Consider the following 21,996-nt stretch of genomic DNA (forward strand, 5'->3'; position numbering starts at 1 on the left):
GGTATGTTCAAGACTTGCTGCAGTACTGACCTATAGTATGTTCAAGACTTGCTGCAGTACTCACCTATGGTATGTTCAAGACTTGTTGCAGTACTGACCTAAGGTATGTTCAAGACTTGCTGCAGTACTGACCTATGGTATGTTCAAGACTTGTTGCAGTACTGACCTATGGTATGTTCAAGACTTGCTGCAGTACTGACCTATGGTATGTTCAAGACTTGTTGCAGTACTGACCTATGGTATGTTCAAGACTTGTTGAAGTACTGACCTATGGTATGTTCAAGACTTGTTTCAGTACTGACCTATGGTATGTTCAAGACTTGTTTCAGTACTGACCTATGGTATGTTCAAGACTTGTTGAAGTACTGACCTATAGTATGTTCAAGACTTGTTTCAGTACTGACCTATGGTATGTTCAAGACTTGCTGCAGTACTGACCTATGGTATGTTCAAGACTTGCTGCAGTACTGACCTATAGTATGTTCAAGACTTGCTGCAGTACTGACCTATGGTATGTTCAAGACTTGCTGCAGTACTGACCTATAGTATGTTCAAGACTTGCTGCAGTACTGACCTATGGTATGTTCAAGACTTGTTTCAGTACTGACCTATAGTATGTTCAAGACTTGTTGCAGTACTGACCTATGGTATGTTCAAGACTTGTTGCATTACTGACCTATAGTATGTTCAAGACTTGTTGCAGTACTGACCTATGGTATGTTCAAGACTTGTTGCAGTACTGACCTATGGTATGTTCAAGACTTGCTGAAGTACTGACCTATGGTATGTTCAAGACTTGTTTCAGTACTGACCTATAGTATGTTCAAGACTTGTTGCAGTACTGACCTATGGTATGTTCAAGACTTGCTGAAGTACTGACCTATAGTATGTTCAAGACTTGTTTCAGTACTGACCTATGGTATGTTCAAGACTTGTTGCAGTACTGACCTATGGTATGTTCAAGACTTGTTTCAGTACTGACCTATAGTATGTTCAAGACTTGTTGCAGTACTGACCTATGGTATGTTCAAGACTTGCTGAAGTACTGACCTATGGTATGTTCAAGACTTGTTGCAGTACTGACCTATGGTATGTTCAAGACTTGTTTCAGTACTGACCTATAGTATGTTCAAGACTTGTTGCAGTACTGACCTATGGTATGTTCAAGACTTGCTGAAGTACTGACCTATGGTATGTTCAAGACTTGTTGCAGTACTGACCTATGGTATGTTCAAGACTTGTTGCAGTACTGACCTATGGTATGTTCAAGACTTGTTGAAGTACTGACCTATAGTATGTTCAAGACTTGCTGCAGTACTGACCTATGGTATGTTCAAGACTTGTTGAAGTACTGACCTATGGTATGTTCAAGACTTGTTGCAGTACTGACCTATGGTATGTTCAAGACTTGTTGCAGTACTGACCTATGGTATGTTCAAGACTTGTTGAAGTACTGACCTATGGTATGTTCAAGACTTGTTGCAGTACTGACCTATGGTATGTTCAAGACTTGTTGAAGTACTGACCTATAGTATGTTCAAGACTTGCTGCAGTACTGACCTATGGTATGTTCAAGACTTGTTGCAGTACTGACCTATGGTATGTTCAAGACTTGTTGAAGTACTGACCTATAGTATGTTCAAGACTTGCTGCAGTACTGACCTATGGTATGTTCAAGACTTGTTGAAGTACTGACCTATGGTATGTTCAAGACTTGTTGCAGTACTGACCTATGGTATGTTCAAGACTTGTTGCAGTACTGACCTATGGTATGTTCAAGACTTGTTGCAGTACTGACCTATGGTATGTTCAAGACTTGCTGCAGTACTGACCTATGGTATGTTCAAGACTTGTTGCAGTACTGACCTATGGTATGTTCAAGACTTGCTGCAGTACTGACCTATAGTATGTTCAAGACTTGCTGCAGTACTGACCTATAGTATGTTCAAGACTTGCTGCAGTACTGACCTATAGTATGTTCAAGACTTGCTGCAGTACTGACCTATAGTATGTTCAAGACTTGCTGCAGTACTGACCTATGGTATGTTCAAGACTTGCTGCAGTACTGACCTATAGTATGTTCAAGACTTGCTGCAGTACTGACCTATAGTATGTTCAAGACTTGCTGCAGTACTGACCTATGGTATGTTCAAGACTTGTTTCAGTACTGACCTATGGTATGTTCAAGACTTGTTTCAGTACTGACCTATAGTATGTTCAAGACTTGTTGAAGTACTGACCTATAGTATGTTCAAGACTTGCTGCAGTACTGACCTATAGTATGTTCAAGACTTGCTGCAGTACTGACCTATAGTATGTTCAAGACTTGCTGCAGTACTGACCTATAGTATGTTCAAGACTTGCTGCAGTACTGACCTATAGTATGTTCAAGACTTGCTGCAGTACTGACCTATGGTATGTTCAAGACTTGCTGCAGTACTGACCTATGGTATGTTCAAGACTTGCTGCAGTACTGACCTATAGTATGTTCAAGACTTGCTGCAGTACTGACCTATAGTATGTTCAAGACTTGCTGCAGTACTGACCTATGGTATGTTCAAGACTTGCTGCAGTACTGACCTATAGTATGTTCAAGACTTGCTGCAGTACTGACCTATAGTATGTTCAAGACTTGCTGCAGTACTGACCTATGGTATGTTCAAGACTTGTTGCAGTACTGACCTATGGTATGTTCAAGACTTGTTGCAGTACTGACCTATGGTATGTTCAAGACTTGTTTCAGTACTGACCTATAGTATGTTCAAGACTTGCTGCAGTACTGACCTATGGTATGTTCAAGACTTGCTGCAGTACTGACCTATAGTATGTTCAAGACTTGTTGCAGTACTGACCTATGGTATGTTCAAGACTTGCTGCAGTACTGACCTATGGTATGTTCAAGACTTGCTGAAGTACTGACCTATGGTATGTTCAAGACTTGTTTCAGTACTGACCTATGGTATGTTCAAGACTTGTTTCAGTACTGACCTATAGTATGTTCAAGACTTGCTGCAGTACTGACCTATGGTATGTTCAAGACTTGCTGCAGTACTGACCTATAGTATGTTCAAGACTTGTTGCAGTACTGACCTATGGTATGTTCAAGACTTGCTGCAGTACTGACCTATAGTATGTTCAAGACTTGTTGAAGTACTGACCTATAGTATGTTCAAGACTTGCTGCAGTACTGACCTATGGTATGTTCAAGACTTGTTGCAGTACTGACCTATGGTATGTTCAAGACTTGCTGCAGTACTGACCTATGGTATGTTCAAGACTTGCTGAAGTACTGACCTATGGTATGTTCAAGACTTGTTTCAGTACTGACCTATAGTATGTTCAAGACTTGTTGAAGTACTGACCTATGGTATGTTCAAGACTTGCTGAAGTACTGACCTATGGTATGTTCAAGACTTGTTTCAGTACTGACCTATAGTATGTTCAAGACTTGTTTCAGTACTGACCTATAGTATGTTCAAGACTTGTTGAAGTACTGACCTATAGTATGTTCAAGACTTGCTGCAGTACTGACCTAAGGTATGTTCAAGACTTGTTGCAGTACTGACCTATGGTATGTTCAAGACTTGCTGCAGTACTGACCTATAGTATGTTCAAGACTTGCTGCAGTACTGACCTATAGTATGTTCAAGACTTGCTGCAGTACTGACCTATAGTATGTTCAAGACTTGTTGAAGTACTGACCTATAGTATGTTCAAGACTTGCTGCAGTACTGACCTATGGTATGTTCAAGACTTGTTGCAGTACTGACCTATGGTATGTTCAAGACTTGTTGCAGTACTGACCTATGGTATGTTCAAGACTTGCTGCAGTACTGACCTATGGTATGTTCAAGACTTGCTGAAGTACTGACCTATGGTATGTTCAAGACTTGTTTCAGTACTGACCTATAGTATGTTCAAGACTTGCTGCAGTACTGACCTAAGGTATGTTCAAGACTTGTTGCAGTACTGACCTATGGTATGTTCAAGACTTGCTGCAGTACTGACCTATAGTATGTTCAAGACTTGTTGAAGTACTGACCTATAGTATGTTCAAGACTTGCTGCAGTACTGACCTATGGTATGTTCAAGACTTGTTGCAGTACTGACCTATGGTATGTTCAAGACTTGCTGCAGTACTGACCTATGGTATGTTCAAGACTTGCTGAAGTACTGACCTATGGTATGTTCAAGACTTGTTTCAGTACTGACCTATAGTATGTTCAAGACTTGCTGCAGTACTGACCTAAGGTATGTTCAAGACTTGCTGCAGTACTGACCTATGGTATGTTCAAGACTTGTTGAAGTACTGACCTATGGTATGTTCAAGACTTGTTGCAGTACTGACCTATGGTATGTTCAAGACTTGTTGAAGTACTGACCTATGGTATGTTCAAGACTTGTTGAAGTACTGACCTATGGTATGTTCAAGACTTGTTGCAGTACTGACCTATAGTATGTTCAAGACTTGCTGCAGTACTGACCTATGGTATGTTCAAGACTTGTTGAAGTATTGACCTATAGTATGTTCAAGACTTGCTGCAGTACTGACCTATGGTATGTTCAAGACTTGTTGAAGTATTGACCTATAGTATGTTCAAGACTTGCTGCAGTACTGACCTATGGTATGTTCAAGACTTGCTGCAGTACTGACCTATAGTATGTTCAAGACTTGCTGCAGTACTGACCTATAGTATGTTCAAGACTTGCTGCAGTACTCACCTATGGTATGTTCAAGACTTGCTGCAGTACTGACCTATGGTATGTTCAAGACTTGTTGAAGTACTGACCTATAGTATGTTCAAGACTTGTTGAAGAGCGATTAGAGAAAGGTAGTGGCTGGAGGTTAATGATACTACTAGGTTAATGATACTACTAGGTTAATAATACTACTACTCTGATAATACTGATAAATTGTAGTTTTAGAGCTTATTCCACTTTTTAATATGATGTCTAAACTGCTTATTCAATATGAGGTTATAACAAACACATTGAAACATAAAGAACCAGGATTAACTTTTCACAAAGATCATTTTCATTTTGATCTTATAAAAACTCTCCAACCTGCTCTTTTTTTTGTCTTTCTTTGCCGTATGTCCGGCTTTATATGAACTACCTTCATATCGTTCTAGATTTTTTTTTCATATTAACTTGTACCCGGGCAGTCTAGCGTGCTTGTACCCGGGCAGTCTAGCGTGCTTGTACCCGGGCAGTCTAGCGTGCTTGTACCCGGGCAGTCTAGCGTGCTTGGAAATCATCAGGTATGCTGATAAAAGGCTGAGAGCAAGAATGTGCACAACCTTTCTCATGTGCTGGAAGGCAGACAATCCGATCAGGTGTGAGAGTGTCAGGCTGCTAAGCTGAAAGTTACGGTGTTTGAATCGTGTACAATGAAATATTTTTTCCTAACCTCCCACCTTGGTTGTAGGACAGACGGACACGGTTTTTATTATAGTCCGGTTGCCGAAATGACTTGTAAATGGCCTGTGACAATCATATTATTGCAGTAAAGATGTTTTTTTCTCATGTCGAAAAGCTCAGCCTCCCCTGATTGCGTCTTCTTTTTCGATTGGAGGAGCAACAAGTTCCGCTATTGTAACATACACTACCCATTTCAATTGCATTTAGTTAAGAATGACTTTGAGTGATGGTTAGATATGGAGAAATTATGTTATGCATAGTTACGATTAGTTATTCTGACTCCACACACAACATCAGTGTTGAATTTGTTTTTTCATTTTATTCTATTTTGATTATGTTCAGTTGCGCACTTTTGCTTAGCTTGTGGGAATTAATTTGATTATTACTAGTTCAAGTACTAATGAAGGTGTTAAGCTAATGTAAGTAATTCTGATATTTACCAGTAACAATTACTTTTTTATTACACAATTAATACACAACTAACAGAATTCTAAATAATAATATTAATCAAAAAAGGTTAAAACAGCCAGTTGAAATTACACCCTTACTCGAACAGTAGTCCATGTATGCTTGCTCGGTCTCATACGCTTGCGAGTTTCAATAGTCAAACAATAGTCATGGCAGTCCTTAGATATATAGAGGCTCAGTAGTTGATATAGTGAAGTAGAAGATGATCAGCTGATGGAGGAGGCTTCATAGGTAGGAAAAATATAGAGACTCCCCAGGCAGAGGGAAGAGAGAAGGAGGCTCTAGAGGCAGAAGAACACGCCTCTGCAGGCAGGGAGAAAGAGGGTACCTCAGCAGGCCCTTGGGAAGAGAGAGATAGATGCAGAGTTGTTGGAGCTGTTCCCTTTTATAGATGTTTCTGTTAGCCTGTGAGAAAGTGTTGAGACGCTTTGGTTCTGTTCTATATATTTCAGAGAGTTAGCAATTGATTTGGGTCAAGTACATCATGGATGTTTACTGATTAAAAATGATGACTCACTCCAATTGTTTTGTTTGTGTCTAGTAAAGTTCTAATTTTTTTTTGATGATTTTCTGGCGCATTAATTGATATATCTTTTCTCATAGGCTACTTCCACTGGAGGTCTCTAAGCTGCTTGTAGATGAGTATCTGATGACTGTCCTTATTGCTGGTCCACTAATGTATTAGGTGTCATGTTCATTGTAATATTGCATATGTCTCTGGTGTTCAGGCAGTTCTCTATTATGCTATCTGCTTTTGCTAATATTTCTGTACAACAATAGCATTCTAGCCATTTACATTATTTCAGCATTACAGCTCTGGTGTAACCAGCATGGATTGTAAATGAGTCGTCATATATGCTTGCAATCTGTCAGTTAGTTTGCAAACTGTAAACAGTTTAGGTTTTAGTACCATATAACAAAGCTGTAGCCTGAAGTGCTGTAGACAGGTATAGTTGGCAATAGGAATCTTATATCAGATTTATGAGTCCAGTTTAGCTTTGTCATCTGTAGTACTGAGATATTTAAATTGTCTGCATTGTTTCAGTAATGCATCATTGATGGCGGTAGTATATGTTTAAGAGACATAATTTGAAAACTTTGATGGTTGATAAAAGCAGAAGGTTTTCTTAATATTGAGGTTCGGATTCAATTATCTTGCAGCAGGGGGTTCACTCTCAACTTTCATTCCCTCGGGTTTGACGAAAAAAGCACCTTTTAGGGGGTGTTTTTTGATGGCCTGACACTGGAATGTTTTCATAAAAAAGGCATGTTTTTAGCTTGGTACATGAATACCCCTTTCCACACAATGGAAAGGGGTATTCATGAGATGTATTCATGTATGTACTCAGGAATACCACTTTCCACACAATAGAAAGGAGTATTCATGAGATGTATTCATGTATGTACTCAAGAATACCCCTTTCCACACAGTGGAAAGGGGTATTCATGAGATGTATTCATGTATGTACTCAGGAATACCACTTTCCACACAATAGAAAGGAGTATTCATGAGATGTATTCGTGTATGTACTCATGAGTACCCTTTTCCACACAGTGGAAAGGGGTATTCATGAGCAAAAAAGGGCCATTAAGCTGTGGCGATGAAGTGTTATGGAGTAGTTTTTTCTTAATGTATGAGTCAGTGCATTTTATAGCATCTAAGACTAGCCCTGGAGAGATGAATAGAAGAGAATGGGCACCCCCTGGGCAGCAGGTATGGATCCGAAATAATTAAGAACATAGGAATACAACTCCGATACTATATTAGATCTTCAGCCTTTTTCAAAGCAGCTAATTGCAGTCGTTGTTAGAGTTTTGTTTTTAAATAACGGTTGAGAAGCCATGTTAACGTCCCGTTACCAGAGCTACGACGATCGATGGTTAGCCGCACACGCTCACCAAGAAATTTGCAATATTTTCTGCGAAGGTGTACTTTATACCTAAAAGTATCCCTAACGAAATAAAGTTTTTGTTTAATCATTAAAAAAGAGTTGCACAAATATGTCTGAACTTAAATTACCAAGCATCGCATTTATAGGATCGGGGAAAATGGCCCAAGCCATGTGTAAGGGATTCTTGGCTTCAGGTATGTGCAATTTATGCATTAACTATTATTGATTGTCAGAAGTTAATTAACGCTTAACAGTAACATAAGCTGTATTACTGTCTGATTATAAACATGTTTTCTAAAGCAATAGGTTCTCAATGGTTTAGTGATAAATATATATAAACTGTGACATGCGAACATGACAAATTTTTTTTTCTAATTTGCGGTCATTTTAGTTCAAGGTAGGTGTTGTTTATTTTTTGTTGTTGCCTATGAACTATTACTTGAAGTTTGGTCAATTTGGAATCAATTGCTTGCAGGTATTGTTCAGCCATCTCAAGTAACTATGAGTGATCCTCATGGCAATCAATATCCTGTTTTGGAGGTAAGGTTTATAATAAATCAATGTACAGTTAGTACTTGCCCTCTTTTGACAGGGTGATTACGTAAGTTTTTACATGGATAGTCGTTTTGATGACTGTAGTAAGATTGGTTTAGCACGGCCACTAGGCTAGATGCGTTCGATAGATATTCTTATTCAGTCATTAACAATCTCGTGTTGTTCTGCCCGGAAGCGAGAGAGAATGATATATTTTTCCACATAACCTAATATATAATCCTACTGCGATAATGCGGATACAATACACGTATATATGTGAACGAGAGAAGACAACTACTACAACATCTCCCTTTATACAAAATAAGAAGTAGGTAAGGCATATGTGGATTGGGCATACAGAAAGAAGGCATTACAAACTATGCTGAACAGCAAACATATAAGCCGTAAACTGAGAATAACAAGAGTGAGTATAATATGTACAAGACCTAGCAACGAATGAATGCAACGGCTGCTCACAGATCCATGCGCTTTACAGGTCTACGTATGCGAGTGCTGCGGCGTAGTACTGGTGGCTGATTGTCAGAAATTGACATAGGTTGTCGTACTGCAGCAGTGTTGGATCCGGCCTCACGCTCGACTAGTGGGAGAGTGCTCGGTTCGACAATGTCCTGATTGTTCGGTGACAATCGGCAGAGGGCTTGACGGTTGCGACGTACGCTGCCGTTCGGAGTCTGTACTTCATGCGAGCGTCCTGGAAGGTTTTTGGTAACAACGCCTTCTCTGTCGAGATCCCTAATATACACATCGTCACCTCGCGATAACGGAGATAACTCTTTCGCTCTGTGGCGGCTGTCAAAGTCTCTCTTCATGCAGGATTTGTAATCCTGTTCTTTCGACCTGACTATCTCTATGTCAGGAGGATTCGGTAGGAGTGACTTCGGATCAACGGGTATGTCCGATCTTAAACGGCATCCCATAAGTAGTTCGGCAGGAGAATAACCGTTCTGTATGGGCGTGTTCCTATACGCTAGTAGCGCTCTATACGGGTCGGATGATTTGTATAGCAGATTTTTAACTGTGCGTACGGCACGCTCTGCTTCCCCATTAGCTTGTGGAAATCTCGGTGAGCTGGTTATGCTGAGGAAATTGTACTCTTCGGCAAACCTCTTGAACTGTTGGCTAGCGTACTGTGGGCCATTGTCAGATATAACAGACTGTGGGATACCGTGACGAGCGAATACGGACTTCAGTGCGTTGATCACGGAGTCGCTATCGGTTCGATCTAGCTTTATCACTTCTATGTACCTAGAATAATAGTCTATAACTAGTACATAGTCTTTGCTTTGCCAATGAAACATGTCGGTGGCTACACGCTGCCATGGGTGGTCGGGGAAGATTGACGGTTGCAACGGTTCAGTCTTTTTGCTAGAGTATGTTTGGCATGTTCTACATGACTTTATCATTTCGGAAATCTCGGAAGAAATGCCTGGCCACCAGACTGACTGGCGGGCTCTCTCTCTGCATTTTGTGATGCCCTGATGGCCGCAATGCAATCTAAAAAGAATGTCTGCGCGCATCGGAAGAGGTATTACCAAACGGTCCATATACATGAGAACATTGTCCACCAGACTCAGATCTCCTTGAACTTGCCAATATGGCTTCAGGTTCGTCTGCAAGTCTGATAAGTAAAATGGCCAACCATGTTGCACGTATTGTCTGATTTGCCTACATGTTGTATCCTCCAGCTGTGCGTGTTTAATCTCGTTAAGCCTACGGTCCGTCGCTGGTAGTTGCGATAGAGACGATATAGTGTACACCTCAATTTCATCGGCGAGCTTTTTGTCCTCGACGTCTGGTCTACCTACTGGTCGGCGTGAAAGCAGATCTGCCACATAATTTGACTTTCCCGGTACGTGTTTAGTTACAAAAGTGTACTTCATTGCACGTAACCTTTGTCTTTGAATGCGAATCGTAAGATCGTTTACCGCCTTCGAATTAAATATGGGCACTAGCGGCTTGTGATCAGTTTCGACTGTCACGTCCTGATGGCCAAGAATGTACCTATCGAACTTAGCACATGACCACGCTATACCTAGTGCCTCTTTCTCTATAGATGACCAACGCTGTTCGGTTTCGGTTAGAGATCGGGATTTACATGCTACTAGCCTTCGGGAGCCATCGGATTGCACTTGTAGCAAAACTGCTCCTAGACCCTGATTGGAAGCGTCACACATTATGATTATTGGTTTGTCGATGCTGTACCATGCTAAACACGGAGCCTTCGACAATTCACACTTAATGTCAGACACGGCTTGTTTTTGGGCAACATCCCAGACCCAATGTGGCGACTTGAGGACAGCACGAAGTGGTATTGTCAATTCAGTGATGCGTGGCGAGAACTTTCCCAACTGATTCACGGTACCTAAGAGTGATTGTAGTTCAGTTATATTTGTCGGGTCAGCGAGATTTTGAATATCTCTGATACGATCGGGATCAGGTCTTACGCCTTGTGCATCTACTAAATGACCTAAAAATTTCGTGGAGCGTTGGCTGAAGCAACATTTCTCCGCATTAAGTGTCATGCCGGCCGTCCTCAGACGTTGGAGCACTTTGCGGACACGATCATCATGCTCCTGTTCGCTGACAGAGCTGTATACTAATAAGTCGTCCATGTGACAGACAACACCGTCAAGACCTTCGAGAATGTTATATATACACCGTTGAAAGATGTCGCCGGCGCTGACTAGTCCAAATGGAACCCTATTGTAGCAATAACGCCCAAAAGGAGTCACGAATGTCGTGAGTAGCCGGGATTCGTCGGATAGCGGAATTTGATAATAGCCCGAGTTTGCATCAAGCTTGCTCATAAATTTTGCACCTGATATCTTAGCAAGCGAGCTATCGACCGACGTACTTGGATATGTGTCACGCCGTACGGCCTTGTTTAAATTTGTAAGGTCGGCGCAAATTTGGATCTGATTTTGGTCTGCCTTCGGAACCTGGACCATACCCGCACACCAGTCTGTAGGTACGGTTACCTTTGAAATGACCTCTTTTCGTTCCATATCGTCCAGCTGCCTCTTTACGATCTGCAAACGGGGCATCGATACTTCGTACGGGATATGCAACGCTACTGGTTTCGCATCGTCTCGTATCTGTATCGTGTATGGATCTGCGAGCTTGCCTAAACCACAAAAAACATCAGGGTATTCAGATTTAAAATCATGTTTCCCTACAACATCACCAGAAACAGTGTTAACATTGAATACATGATTTACATCACAAGTAACCAAACCTAAAGAAATACAGGCATCCTTGCTTAACAGATTAGTGTTCTGATCAGAAACTATATAAACTTTCTCAACAATGTGTCGGTTGTCAATGCGCATCTTAGTATTGGCATAACCTAGTACAGGTAAGTGAGTGTTACCGGGTCCTACAAGTTGCTTGTCGGGTTTAGACAGTTTATGAATGTTACCTCCAAAAGTATCTACACTGCATACAGATACAGCAGCACCTGTATCGAGTTTGAACACACTTACGACCTCGGGACAGTTGTGGAAAGTGATATTTATTCTCACCGACCAGCTGCGATTGTCTACTTTGAGCGGTTTGACCTCACCTAGGAAATGTGGTGTCGAGATATTTTCAGCTACTTGAACTTCTGAAACCTTAGATAATTGTCGGCATACCGATTTCCAATGCCCGATCTTCCGGCAGTGGTTACATACAGATTTGATAGCTGGACATGATGATTTCGGGTGGAAGCCTTTTCCACACTTGTGACAGGCTTTCGGTTTACTGGCTGGATTAGGGTTATAACTAGCAGCACCAGTCGTTATGGGCCTAGCATTCTTGGCAGTCGCTTTCATAGATCTACGGTTTTTCAAATGTTTAACGCTGTCTACTGACGCCGACGAACCTTCAATGCCAGGTCTCACTACCGTCTGTGCCTGCTTTGCTGATTCATATCTTCTGCAAATGTCTACAGCAGTGTTGAGAGTCAAATCTAATTCTGATTGTAGTTTGTTGCTCAGCGAATCATCCGTAACGCCAACGACCAATCTATCGCGGATGAGTTCTTCTCTCAATGCACCGTAGTTGCAATATTCAGCTTGTCTATACAGCTTGTTGATAAATACGTCCATGCCATCGTTGCCTTGAGCAAGCTTGTTGAATTTCGCGCGTTCTACTATCGTATTAGTGCGAACACCAAAATATGTATCGAAAGCATTAATTAAATTGTCGTGTGTATCCTCCGGGATAGCTTTGGCTAAGATGATATCTTCTGCTTGAGGGCCTAACGTATAAACAAGGGTGTTAATCTGTTCTCGGTCCCTTTGCTCACATAATCTACTTGCCTCCCGATACCTGAGCCATCTGGCTTTCCACCTAGTCCATTGTCCTGGGTCACTGAAGTCAAATTTGTCCGGTGGATTCAGTCTTGGAATTGAGTAATGTTTATGTACCACAGGAGCGGCATCTTCTTCTTCGCTATGCTCACTGTCTCCCATAACATTGCTGAAGACCTCCTCTCGCTGCCACCATGTAGTAAGATTGGTTTAGCACGGCCACTAGGCTAGATGCGTTCGATAGATATTCTTATTCAGTCATTAGCAATCTCGTGTTGTTCTGCCCGGAAGCGAGAGAGAATGATATATTTTTCCACATAACCTAATATATAATCCTACTGCGATAATGCGGATACAATACACGTATATATGTGAACGAGAGAAGACAACTACTACAACAATGACGCTGACCAAAAGGTCTAAAATTAACATCACTCGTATTTAGTGCATACGACATAAAATATTATACCGTCTTGTGACAAACAAACATGTTGCTTGCTATTGACTTCAGTCTTTGTCACATTATTAATTAATATAGGTTCACTGTATAAACATTATTTTTAGCATCTGTTCGTTCTAGTCAATGGTCAATGTTTGTTTGAACTACAATAATTCTTCTGTCTGGTATCACATCAACAACAGTTAAGGTACTGACTTGAAACAGTTAAGCAATGCTTTTCTTTTGCATTCAGTTTTAGTGCACTAAATGTTACTATTGGCTATATACTCTAAAATATGTATTTGCTCTCTTTTCTGGGATATATTATAAATTTATATTTTTTGGCTTGCCCTTCACCTGATCACCCCAAGATAACACAAGAGTTTGTTGATAGTAGAAATATATCTTATCCTCTAAATAAAAGATATAGTAAACAACAATTTATAAATAATAACAAGAGTGTGTTTGTGTTTCTTCTTTGGTTGTCTCTCATTTTCTGTTCAACAATATGATATTTATCTGCATCTTTGTCAGGAAATTCATGTTTATAAGTTACTGCTTTAGCCTTTAGGCTCTTTTAGGCATTTAGTTACTGTTTTAGTTTGAGGACTTTCTACTCAGACAGAAATAACTTATAAATTCTCGTTGGGTTGCTAGTACCTTTTTATATCTTATTTGAATTTTATCTTGTTTACTTTTTTCTTGCATTCAATTTGAGAGGATTGCTAATTAAAATTTAAAATGATGTACATTTGCAAGTTAAACAACTGATTAACGAAAAACCTTCCTACGAGCCAGTTTTCTTTGCTTTTTAGTTGTTGCTTTTTATAACAAAATTTAGCAAAATGTAAATCAGACACATACGCACACACACCATTTTACACCACCACACACATTTGTTTATACGTGTTTAGTGTTAACATATTTTTTCTGTCAAACTTATCTTCCATTTCCATAATAATGGACCTTGTGAAAAAACTAGAAAAGTAACTACATAAATGTTGATTATCATTAATATGTGATATTCTGTGAACGTATATCTAGCATAAAATTGTTATACCTGAAGCACACTCTCCTTGTAACTAGCTGCTGTACTTTGGTGTTTCTGGTGAAATATGTACAATATTGATTTACTGTTTCTTTACATTTGAGTTTGTCTGCTTCTAGCCTCTCTCAGTTCGTCTAACTCGGTCCAATATCACAGCCACACAGCAAAGTACCATTGTGTTTATTGCTGTCAAGCCACACATAGTTCGACCGGTGCTCCAAGAAATCTATGATTATGTTACCACAGAGCACATCATCGTTTCCATAGCTGGTGGAATTACGATAGAAACTTTAGAGAAGGTTAGTAAAACAATTTCATGCCAGATTATTTAGAACACTTTAATGATGGCAATTTTTTCTTGTTTTCTTTTATTTATGATGCATATATATTTTGCTGCACGTTATTTTTCTGTAGTATGTGTTGAACCTTATATTTCTCATTTAATAATTTGTTATCCAAAGAGATCAATGTTTGTATTTTTGACTTTTTTCAATAAATTTATTGACAAATTTGTTTCATCATATTGAAATTTTTTGAATATTTTAATTGCTATAGAAAAAGCAGAATTAGTGAGAAATTAAACTCATCAATGTGGTTACCTCTTATAGCGGCGTTATTCTTGGGTAGGCGTTATTCTTGGGTAGCGTTGGTTTTGTCATCTCAATAAGAAGAGACCTACCTCTCCGTTTACTACCCACAATCTGATTGTGACATAACTTGCACTAGTATTAAATTAACCTTGTAATAATAATATAATTATTATATAATTATTATATAATATATAATTAATAAGATCAACTGTATTGATTTTACTTTGTGACTAGATTACAATGTTTGAACTATCGAAGTTCCACAATTCTTACTTCACTATCAACACCTTTATTGTTGATAGGATCTACCAAGCGGTACACGGGTCATATCAGCTATGCCCAACACTCCATGTTTGGTCCAATGTGGAGCAACAGTCTACACGCTGGGTACATGTGCTTCGAAAGATGATGGGCAGCTTCTTGCAACTCTTTTGGCATCACTTGGTCTTGTCGAGGAAATTCCAGAGAGGTTAATGGCAGCTGTGGTCGGTGTATGTGGCAGCGGTCCTGCTTATGTGAGTTGTGGCCAACTGTTGTGTATTAATAGTTCTTTTAATATTAATTTTCTTGGTTCTCAGGCTCAGTCAATACAAGTCATTTTGAGTACTTGTATTACATAGCGTTCATAGTTTATAATCAAGTATCTTTATTCAGAGAATGAGGTGCTTGTACTGTATATGAAACTTTTCACTTGTCTCTTAAAATATCTTGTAAAACATGTTTACCTTGAATCACGAATGTTAACATAATACCATATATACATGTATGTGTATTTGTATGATCACTTGTTGTACGAATAGAACGGTCTCAAAGACGGGCTGTGCCTTCCTTTTCACTCACATATACTGCCTGACCTCTACGTCATCAGCTTTTCGTAACTTTTTTGACTACCTACATTCTGTAACCTCAGACATCAGTGTAGCCTAGGTTTCTCCAACCCAATCATACAAAACAGCCAGCTTGAAATATTTTGCAAACTCAATGACCTTTGTGAGAACTTACATACATGTATAAGCTGACCCTCATGTATCATGGTGTGCTATTTAGTCTAATAACAGCTGCATATCAACATTAAATTTACTAATAAAAGTGAATTATCTAAACCAATGTAAAAGGCGTTCACATTATGATAGAAAGAATTGAAAAAGTAAAATGATGGCTCCAGTAATAAACATAATCTGCTGTATTAGTGAGATTATTTTGCAGTTTATTTGAGGTGAGATAAAGTTAATATTTAAAATTTATTCATAATTAACTCTATTTGTGTAGTTTCCGTTTTAGAATTGATTTTATTTTTGTAGTTTCATTTTCAGAATTGACTCTATTTGTGCAGTTTCAGACTTAACTCTATTTGTGTAGTTTCAGTTTCGGACTTAACTCTATTTGTGTAGTTTCCGTTTTAGAATCGATTTTATTTGTGTAGTTTTATTTTCAGAATTGACTCTATTTGTGCAGTTTCAGACTTAACTCTATTTGTGTAGTTTCAGTTTCGGACTTAACTCTATTTGTGTAGTTTCAGTTTCAGAATTGACTTTATTTGTGTAGTTTCAATTTGCATGGCTGTATTAATGACTGGGATATCAGTAATATTGCAAGAAGTTGTGTCCTGCCATTTGGTGTGTGAGGTTAGATGTGTGCCTGTCAAAGTCACCCCCATAGCTTGATAAATTTTATGTTTAAATTCAGCTAATGTGAGAACCTTGACAGTAAATCGTTATAAATAAATGTGAGTATTTGTTGTGTGGCAGATGTATATGGCAGCTGAAGCACTGGCAGATGGTGGAGTGAAGATGGGTCTACCCAGAGATATGTCACAAAGACTCGCTGCTCAAATGATGATGGTAAACTAGTTCTGTATAAGTTACCGTGTAACCAAACCAATTCTGTATAAGATACTGTGTAACTGCATTACATATTGCTAGCATAAATTAATTTTTTTTATCATAAGAATGGTAGATGATTGGCTGGCGCTAATGAATGTTGCTTTCGATTGGCTCAGGCTATAGCCTACCGGTTGTTGGCTAATGATTATGTTATGCATGGCTGATGGTTCGTAATTTCGTTGCTATTGTTTTTATTCGCTTTGACATTTGCACTGTACAACTTTTTACCAAATATTTGCTGATGAAAAGGCAAAAATGTATCTTTTTAATTACAGTTACTCAACTGGTTGATCAACTCAGTTGATCAACTAGTTTTTATTATCATCAATTCTGTACATATAAATTAATTTGTTTTTAAATTGGCTACTTGTATCAAAACCGAAATGATTTATCTGTGAAAAATTGAAGCACTCTTTCTGCAGGTGGGGTTTCTCACCTTGTGTTCTGTAGTTTTATGACATATGCATTATGATCATTTGCCAGCTAGAGTAGCTCAACAGGTGCTTTCGTAGACTCTAGTGTGGTAAATATCTTGTAAAAACAGAGCCTTAGAACCATGCAGTAAGAATCCCGTGATAGCGTAAGTGTTTGGGTTTGTTGCTCAAAAATCAGTGTGAGTAGAGGCAGTGTCTGCAGGTGCTTGTCATAGGGTGATATTTGACACCTACATTACCTGAGTGTATTTGTTCTCTTTTTTCTACCTTATGTTCTTTCCTAACCTTATGCTACTGCTTTTAATTATTATTTTAATGATTAGTTTAAAATAATTATTCTTTTTAGTGACATCAGAATTTGAGATGACTCTCTATAGCTGGGTACCAATCCATTCCTCAATAGTGGTGGTCTGTCTGTTAAACAGTCACAGCATTTTATTTTCTCGAGCTGCTTGCTTTGGCATCAAGTTGTGATACATTTGATACTTATTCAGGGAGCCGCTAAGATGGTGCTGGAAGCAGGAGAACATCCTGGTAAACTCAAAGACAATGTCTGTTCACCGGGTGGCACAACTATTTGCGCTGTCGCTGCTCTAGAGAGGCTTGGCTTTAGGTCAGCGCTTATCCACGCTGTTGAAGCATCAGCCAATAGGTCACTAGAGATCGGAGAAAGAGAAAAACGTAGAACGGAGGAAGAACGTTCAGCTGATGTCCAGAAAAAGAGAAAGATTGTTGATAACTAGCCCTGCTGATCTTCTGTGTTGTTAAGGGTTTTACCATTTGCCTTTGAGCCTTATACGTTGTTAATATTATATGGGAACAGGTTGAGATAGTGATTTTCTTCTATTAATTGTGCTTTGTTTGCTATGCTTGAATGCTGTGAATATTTTTATTGCATACCTCAAGTTCTGCAGTGGGTCTTTCTACCACGAATTACTTGCATATAATAGCCTACGTAGTATTTGTACATTTTGTAACTGTTCCAATGAGAATAATTATGCAAGTATTACTACTCAATAAACCACGAATAAAAATTTTAAAACTATTTGTTTTTATGAAATAAATGTGTGTTACTGAATAATATCTCAATTTTGAGCAAAGTGAGACTCACAGGTCAGTGATAAATCGTAAATCTCTGTATGCCATGCTTAATCTCTATACTTTATGGGTTGCCTACTTGAATGTTATATTTCTGATAACCTCTTTACCAGGTTCCGAGATATAAAAAATCCCTACTTTGTGAATGTCATAGTTATTTCATATTATTCAGCAAGAAAATGCATTTCCAGTAGTTTCCATTTTCATGCTTTCTGTTATTTTGGTATACAGATCACGTCAATATTGACAGCAGTGCTATACATAATTATTTGATCCAATTTTTTGGCATACCATACCTGGTTTTTACAGTAGATCAGTGGATATCCTTGCCAACACTAGTTAATCTGCTCGCAAATGACTACCTGGTTACTGCACTTTCATATTTTATGGCAGCATTTACTAACAGTTAACCTTGGCATTATTATACCTTAGTCGATACTCAGGATAAGAGAACACTAAAATACTAACCAAAATCAGTGTATTTAATATTAAATAATAACCTAATTCAAAATTTTACCAAGAAAAATCCTCTATAGGATGCATCAGTCAAGTTTATCAGCTGATCAGTCAATCACTCCTCTGCTTGTAGGTAGTGAGGAAGAACAAGAAACTATTGTCAGTTATCAGCACCATTGCGGGTGACAGGTTTGAAGACATCAAGTTTCAACTCGACACCGGAGCTTCATGCAATATACGGAACTACCAGGACTATTGTGACCTTCTCTAAATGGCAATGAGTCTGAACTCCGTCAGTTTGATAGATCAGAACATCATGCTTTGGGAGGACGTACACGAAGCAGGATATTTCTGTCTTGGCTCCTTTAAAACACGCAGTCATACTGTGCTATCCCTGTGCTACAGAAGCTTCACTAAAGCTGTGCCTCATATTGCTCAAAGAGTGATTGAATCTAGTGTCTGAAGAGAGCCTAGACGATACTCTAAATAACTTCAAGGATGTCTACAAAGGAAGTGGCTGTGTGCTTGGTGAACAAAACATTGAATCGATGAGTCATCCAAAACAAAGTCTTAACAGAAAATCCCTCTATCCATTGTGAATGATCTCAAAACAAAGCTCGGAGCATACAGAGAGAAATGTTTTCTGACTCCAGTTGACCAGCCTACTACACAAATCCCTAATTGTGTAGCTATGCGAAAACCCGATACAGTATATTTCTACTTGTGTATCTAAATCTGTGCAATCTAAACACAGTAATCCAAAGAGATCATTTTTTCAATGTGTACGCTGGATGATGGGCAGTCAGGGCTTCTATGCCCAGGCTTTCTCACTGCATGATTCCAAGCATAGGTTTCTGTAAATAAAATTGGGTGATGCCTTTAGGGATTTCACCACTTTTTGGACACCGTTCACAAAATATAGAAGATCAAGAATGCCTTTTGATCTGTCGTTGAGTCCAGAGAAACTTGAGAGGAGGTTGTGGGATGCTTTGAGTGGACTCATGGGTGGCACAGTTGTGGCAGATGATGTCATAATCTATAAAAACGGGTTTACATATAATCAAGCAGTCAGAGATCACAATCCAAAACTAGGGAAACTGCTAACCCTGGCCAAAAGAATCAATCTGAAACTAAACAAAGAAGTGTGTAAGTTTCTCATTGAGGATCTTTCATACATTGAACATCACAAAAAAGCGTGTCAAAGCAGACACTACTAATAATGCATCTATAACCGCAATGAAATGTCCAAATGATAGTGACATCTGAGCTATCTATCCAAGTTCATCCCACATTGCTCAGCTCAATGAAAACCCTTGAGGAGGCTCAATGGTTTGAGCCCAGATGAGTTTGTATGACAGAGAGACCAAGAGGTAGCATTCGAGAAAGACAAACAGTTGATCACAAAAGCTCAAACCCGCAAGTACTTTGATGTGAACAAACCATCAGTTGTCCAGACTGATGCCAGGTGACAGGTTGGGAGCTGATTTGTTGCAAGATGGCTATCTAGTAAGTTATGGTTCCCAAAGCTTAACTGATTCTAAAATTAAGGACTAATCGAGCTAGTCTACAGCATGAAGAAGTTTGATAAATAGATGTATGTGTTAGGTACTCCGTTGTTTACGGTTCATACTGATCACAGGTATCGTTTTAGTGCTCTTAGCACTAAAATGGGACCTGTGATCAGTATGAACCATTATCATCTGGTATCATTTTAGTGCTCTTAGCACTAAAATGACACCTGATGATAATGGTGTACAAGCCTGAAAAGGAATGAATCACTGGAGACTTGCTATTTTGATCACCAGCAGGACCAGTAAAAGATGGTGGCGCTGAAGAACAAATCTTCGTCGTGAATCAGCTCATGTCATTCATATTAGATCAGAGTGCAACAAATATGAAGAGATATCTATCAGCATGTGAGATTATCTACAACCTTATACAGAAAGAAACAAGTGAAGATGCAGTCTTCAAACAACAGCAGTCAACCATACTGGCAAGGTGACCTCGAAAACCAGAAAAAATGCTAGCAGATGTGTGGGTATACTAGTCATTCAAGGATGAGCTTGCAGCGTTTGATGGTATTGTATTTTTGGGTTCAAGATTCGAGGTGCCGAGCGCTGCATGACCTGAAATTCTAAAAAAGTTATGCAGCAGTCATCAGGGGACTACTGCCATAGTCAGATGAGCAAGAGTGTTGTCTATTGGTCCGACATGGCTAAAGATAATCAAGTCAAAACCAAGAGATATGGAGCCTGTGCAATGAATGCCTCTGCACCACAGCGAGAGGTCATAATGCAACATGACATTTTTGGGCAACCCTGGATCAAAGCCGGAATGAATATTTTTTTACGCAAAACAATGACTATTCGCTCCTTGTAAATTACTACCAAGAACTTTTTGAATACAAGCCTCTAAATGGACAATAATCACGAGATGTGACTAAGTTCTGCAAGAAAACATTCTGACAATGTGGGATAACTCAGCAACTTCAATCAGACAATGGATCCAGTTTACCTCAGCAGAATTTGCCAATTTCTGCAAAGAGTGGGGCTTTCACTATACCACGTCCTACCCTAAACATTTGCAACCAAATAGAAAAGTCAGAGCAGCAGTTGAAAAGATATTGTCAAGAAGCTAATGAAACTCATGTAAGATGCGTACGTACCTCACACTGCTGGAATATCACATCACACCAAGCGGAGGATTAAACACATTCAGCTGAGTATATGTTTGAGCACCCGTCAAGATCAATCCTAGTAGCAAGCAACACAACCAAGTTTTTTTAGAGGTTTTGTAGTGGAAAGCACATAATAATCTCACTGCTTCATAAGCAGTATAACAAATCAAGTAGAGATTTACCAAAGCTGGAGACAGATTTCATTGCTCTGTTGAAAGCCTTTTCAATCATTCTGAAGTGGGTGGCCAGAAGGGAGATTCATTCACCAGTTTACTGATAGATTCTACCAAATACTCAATGACCAAACCCAGCAAACTATTAGGCAAAACAGAGTAGATCTACATCCTGTTTGTGATCCAGTGATGATGTCACACAACAGAGCAAGCTACTGATGATACTACTTGACTGGTCCAGATAATTCATCTACCGTGACGTCTGCTGATCGGTCAGCTGAGTCCAGTGATGAGCCGAATTCAGTATTCGAGATTCCAGATGCTAATGTTGTTACGAGACGTGATGATGATTGACCATTTCAAGACAACTTCGTAAAATCAACACCAGCAAAAACAGTCAATAAATTGAAATCTTTTTGCTGTACTAGTAGTGACATTTGGATACAGGCGCCGTTTCTATGATGAGTGAATACTGGCAAGCTGAATACAGTTGTTGCAACCAACTTATGCTGTTACACCTAGGTACTGTTGTGGTCACTAACTTTCGAAGTTGTGTTATTGTGAATCAAG

General features: G+C 39.2%; 1 protein-coding gene across 1 annotated transcript; it reads left to right on the top strand.

The window, feature by feature from the left end:
* Positions 1 to 7,774: 7,774 nt before the first annotated feature.
* Positions 7,775 to 18,064, top strand: LOC137386996 (pyrroline-5-carboxylate reductase 2-like). Its single transcript, XM_068073267.1, has 6 exons — positions 7,775 to 7,975; positions 8,257 to 8,321; positions 14,235 to 14,414; positions 15,008 to 15,220; positions 16,454 to 16,546; positions 17,517 to 18,064. Exons 1-6 carry the CDS (start codon positions 7,891 to 7,893, stop codon positions 17,763 to 17,765), a joined length of 885 nt encoding a protein of 294 aa, XP_067929368.1. The 5' UTR covers positions 7,775 to 7,890; the 3' UTR covers positions 17,766 to 18,064.
* The last annotated feature ends 3,932 nt before the right edge of the window (positions 18,065 to 21,996 follow it).

This window comes from Watersipora subatra, chromosome 2 (assembly GCF_963576615.1).
Source record: "Watersipora subatra chromosome 2, tzWatSuba1.1, whole genome shotgun sequence".
NCBI lineage: Eukaryota > Metazoa > Bryozoa > Gymnolaemata > Cheilostomatida > Watersiporidae > Watersipora > Watersipora subatra.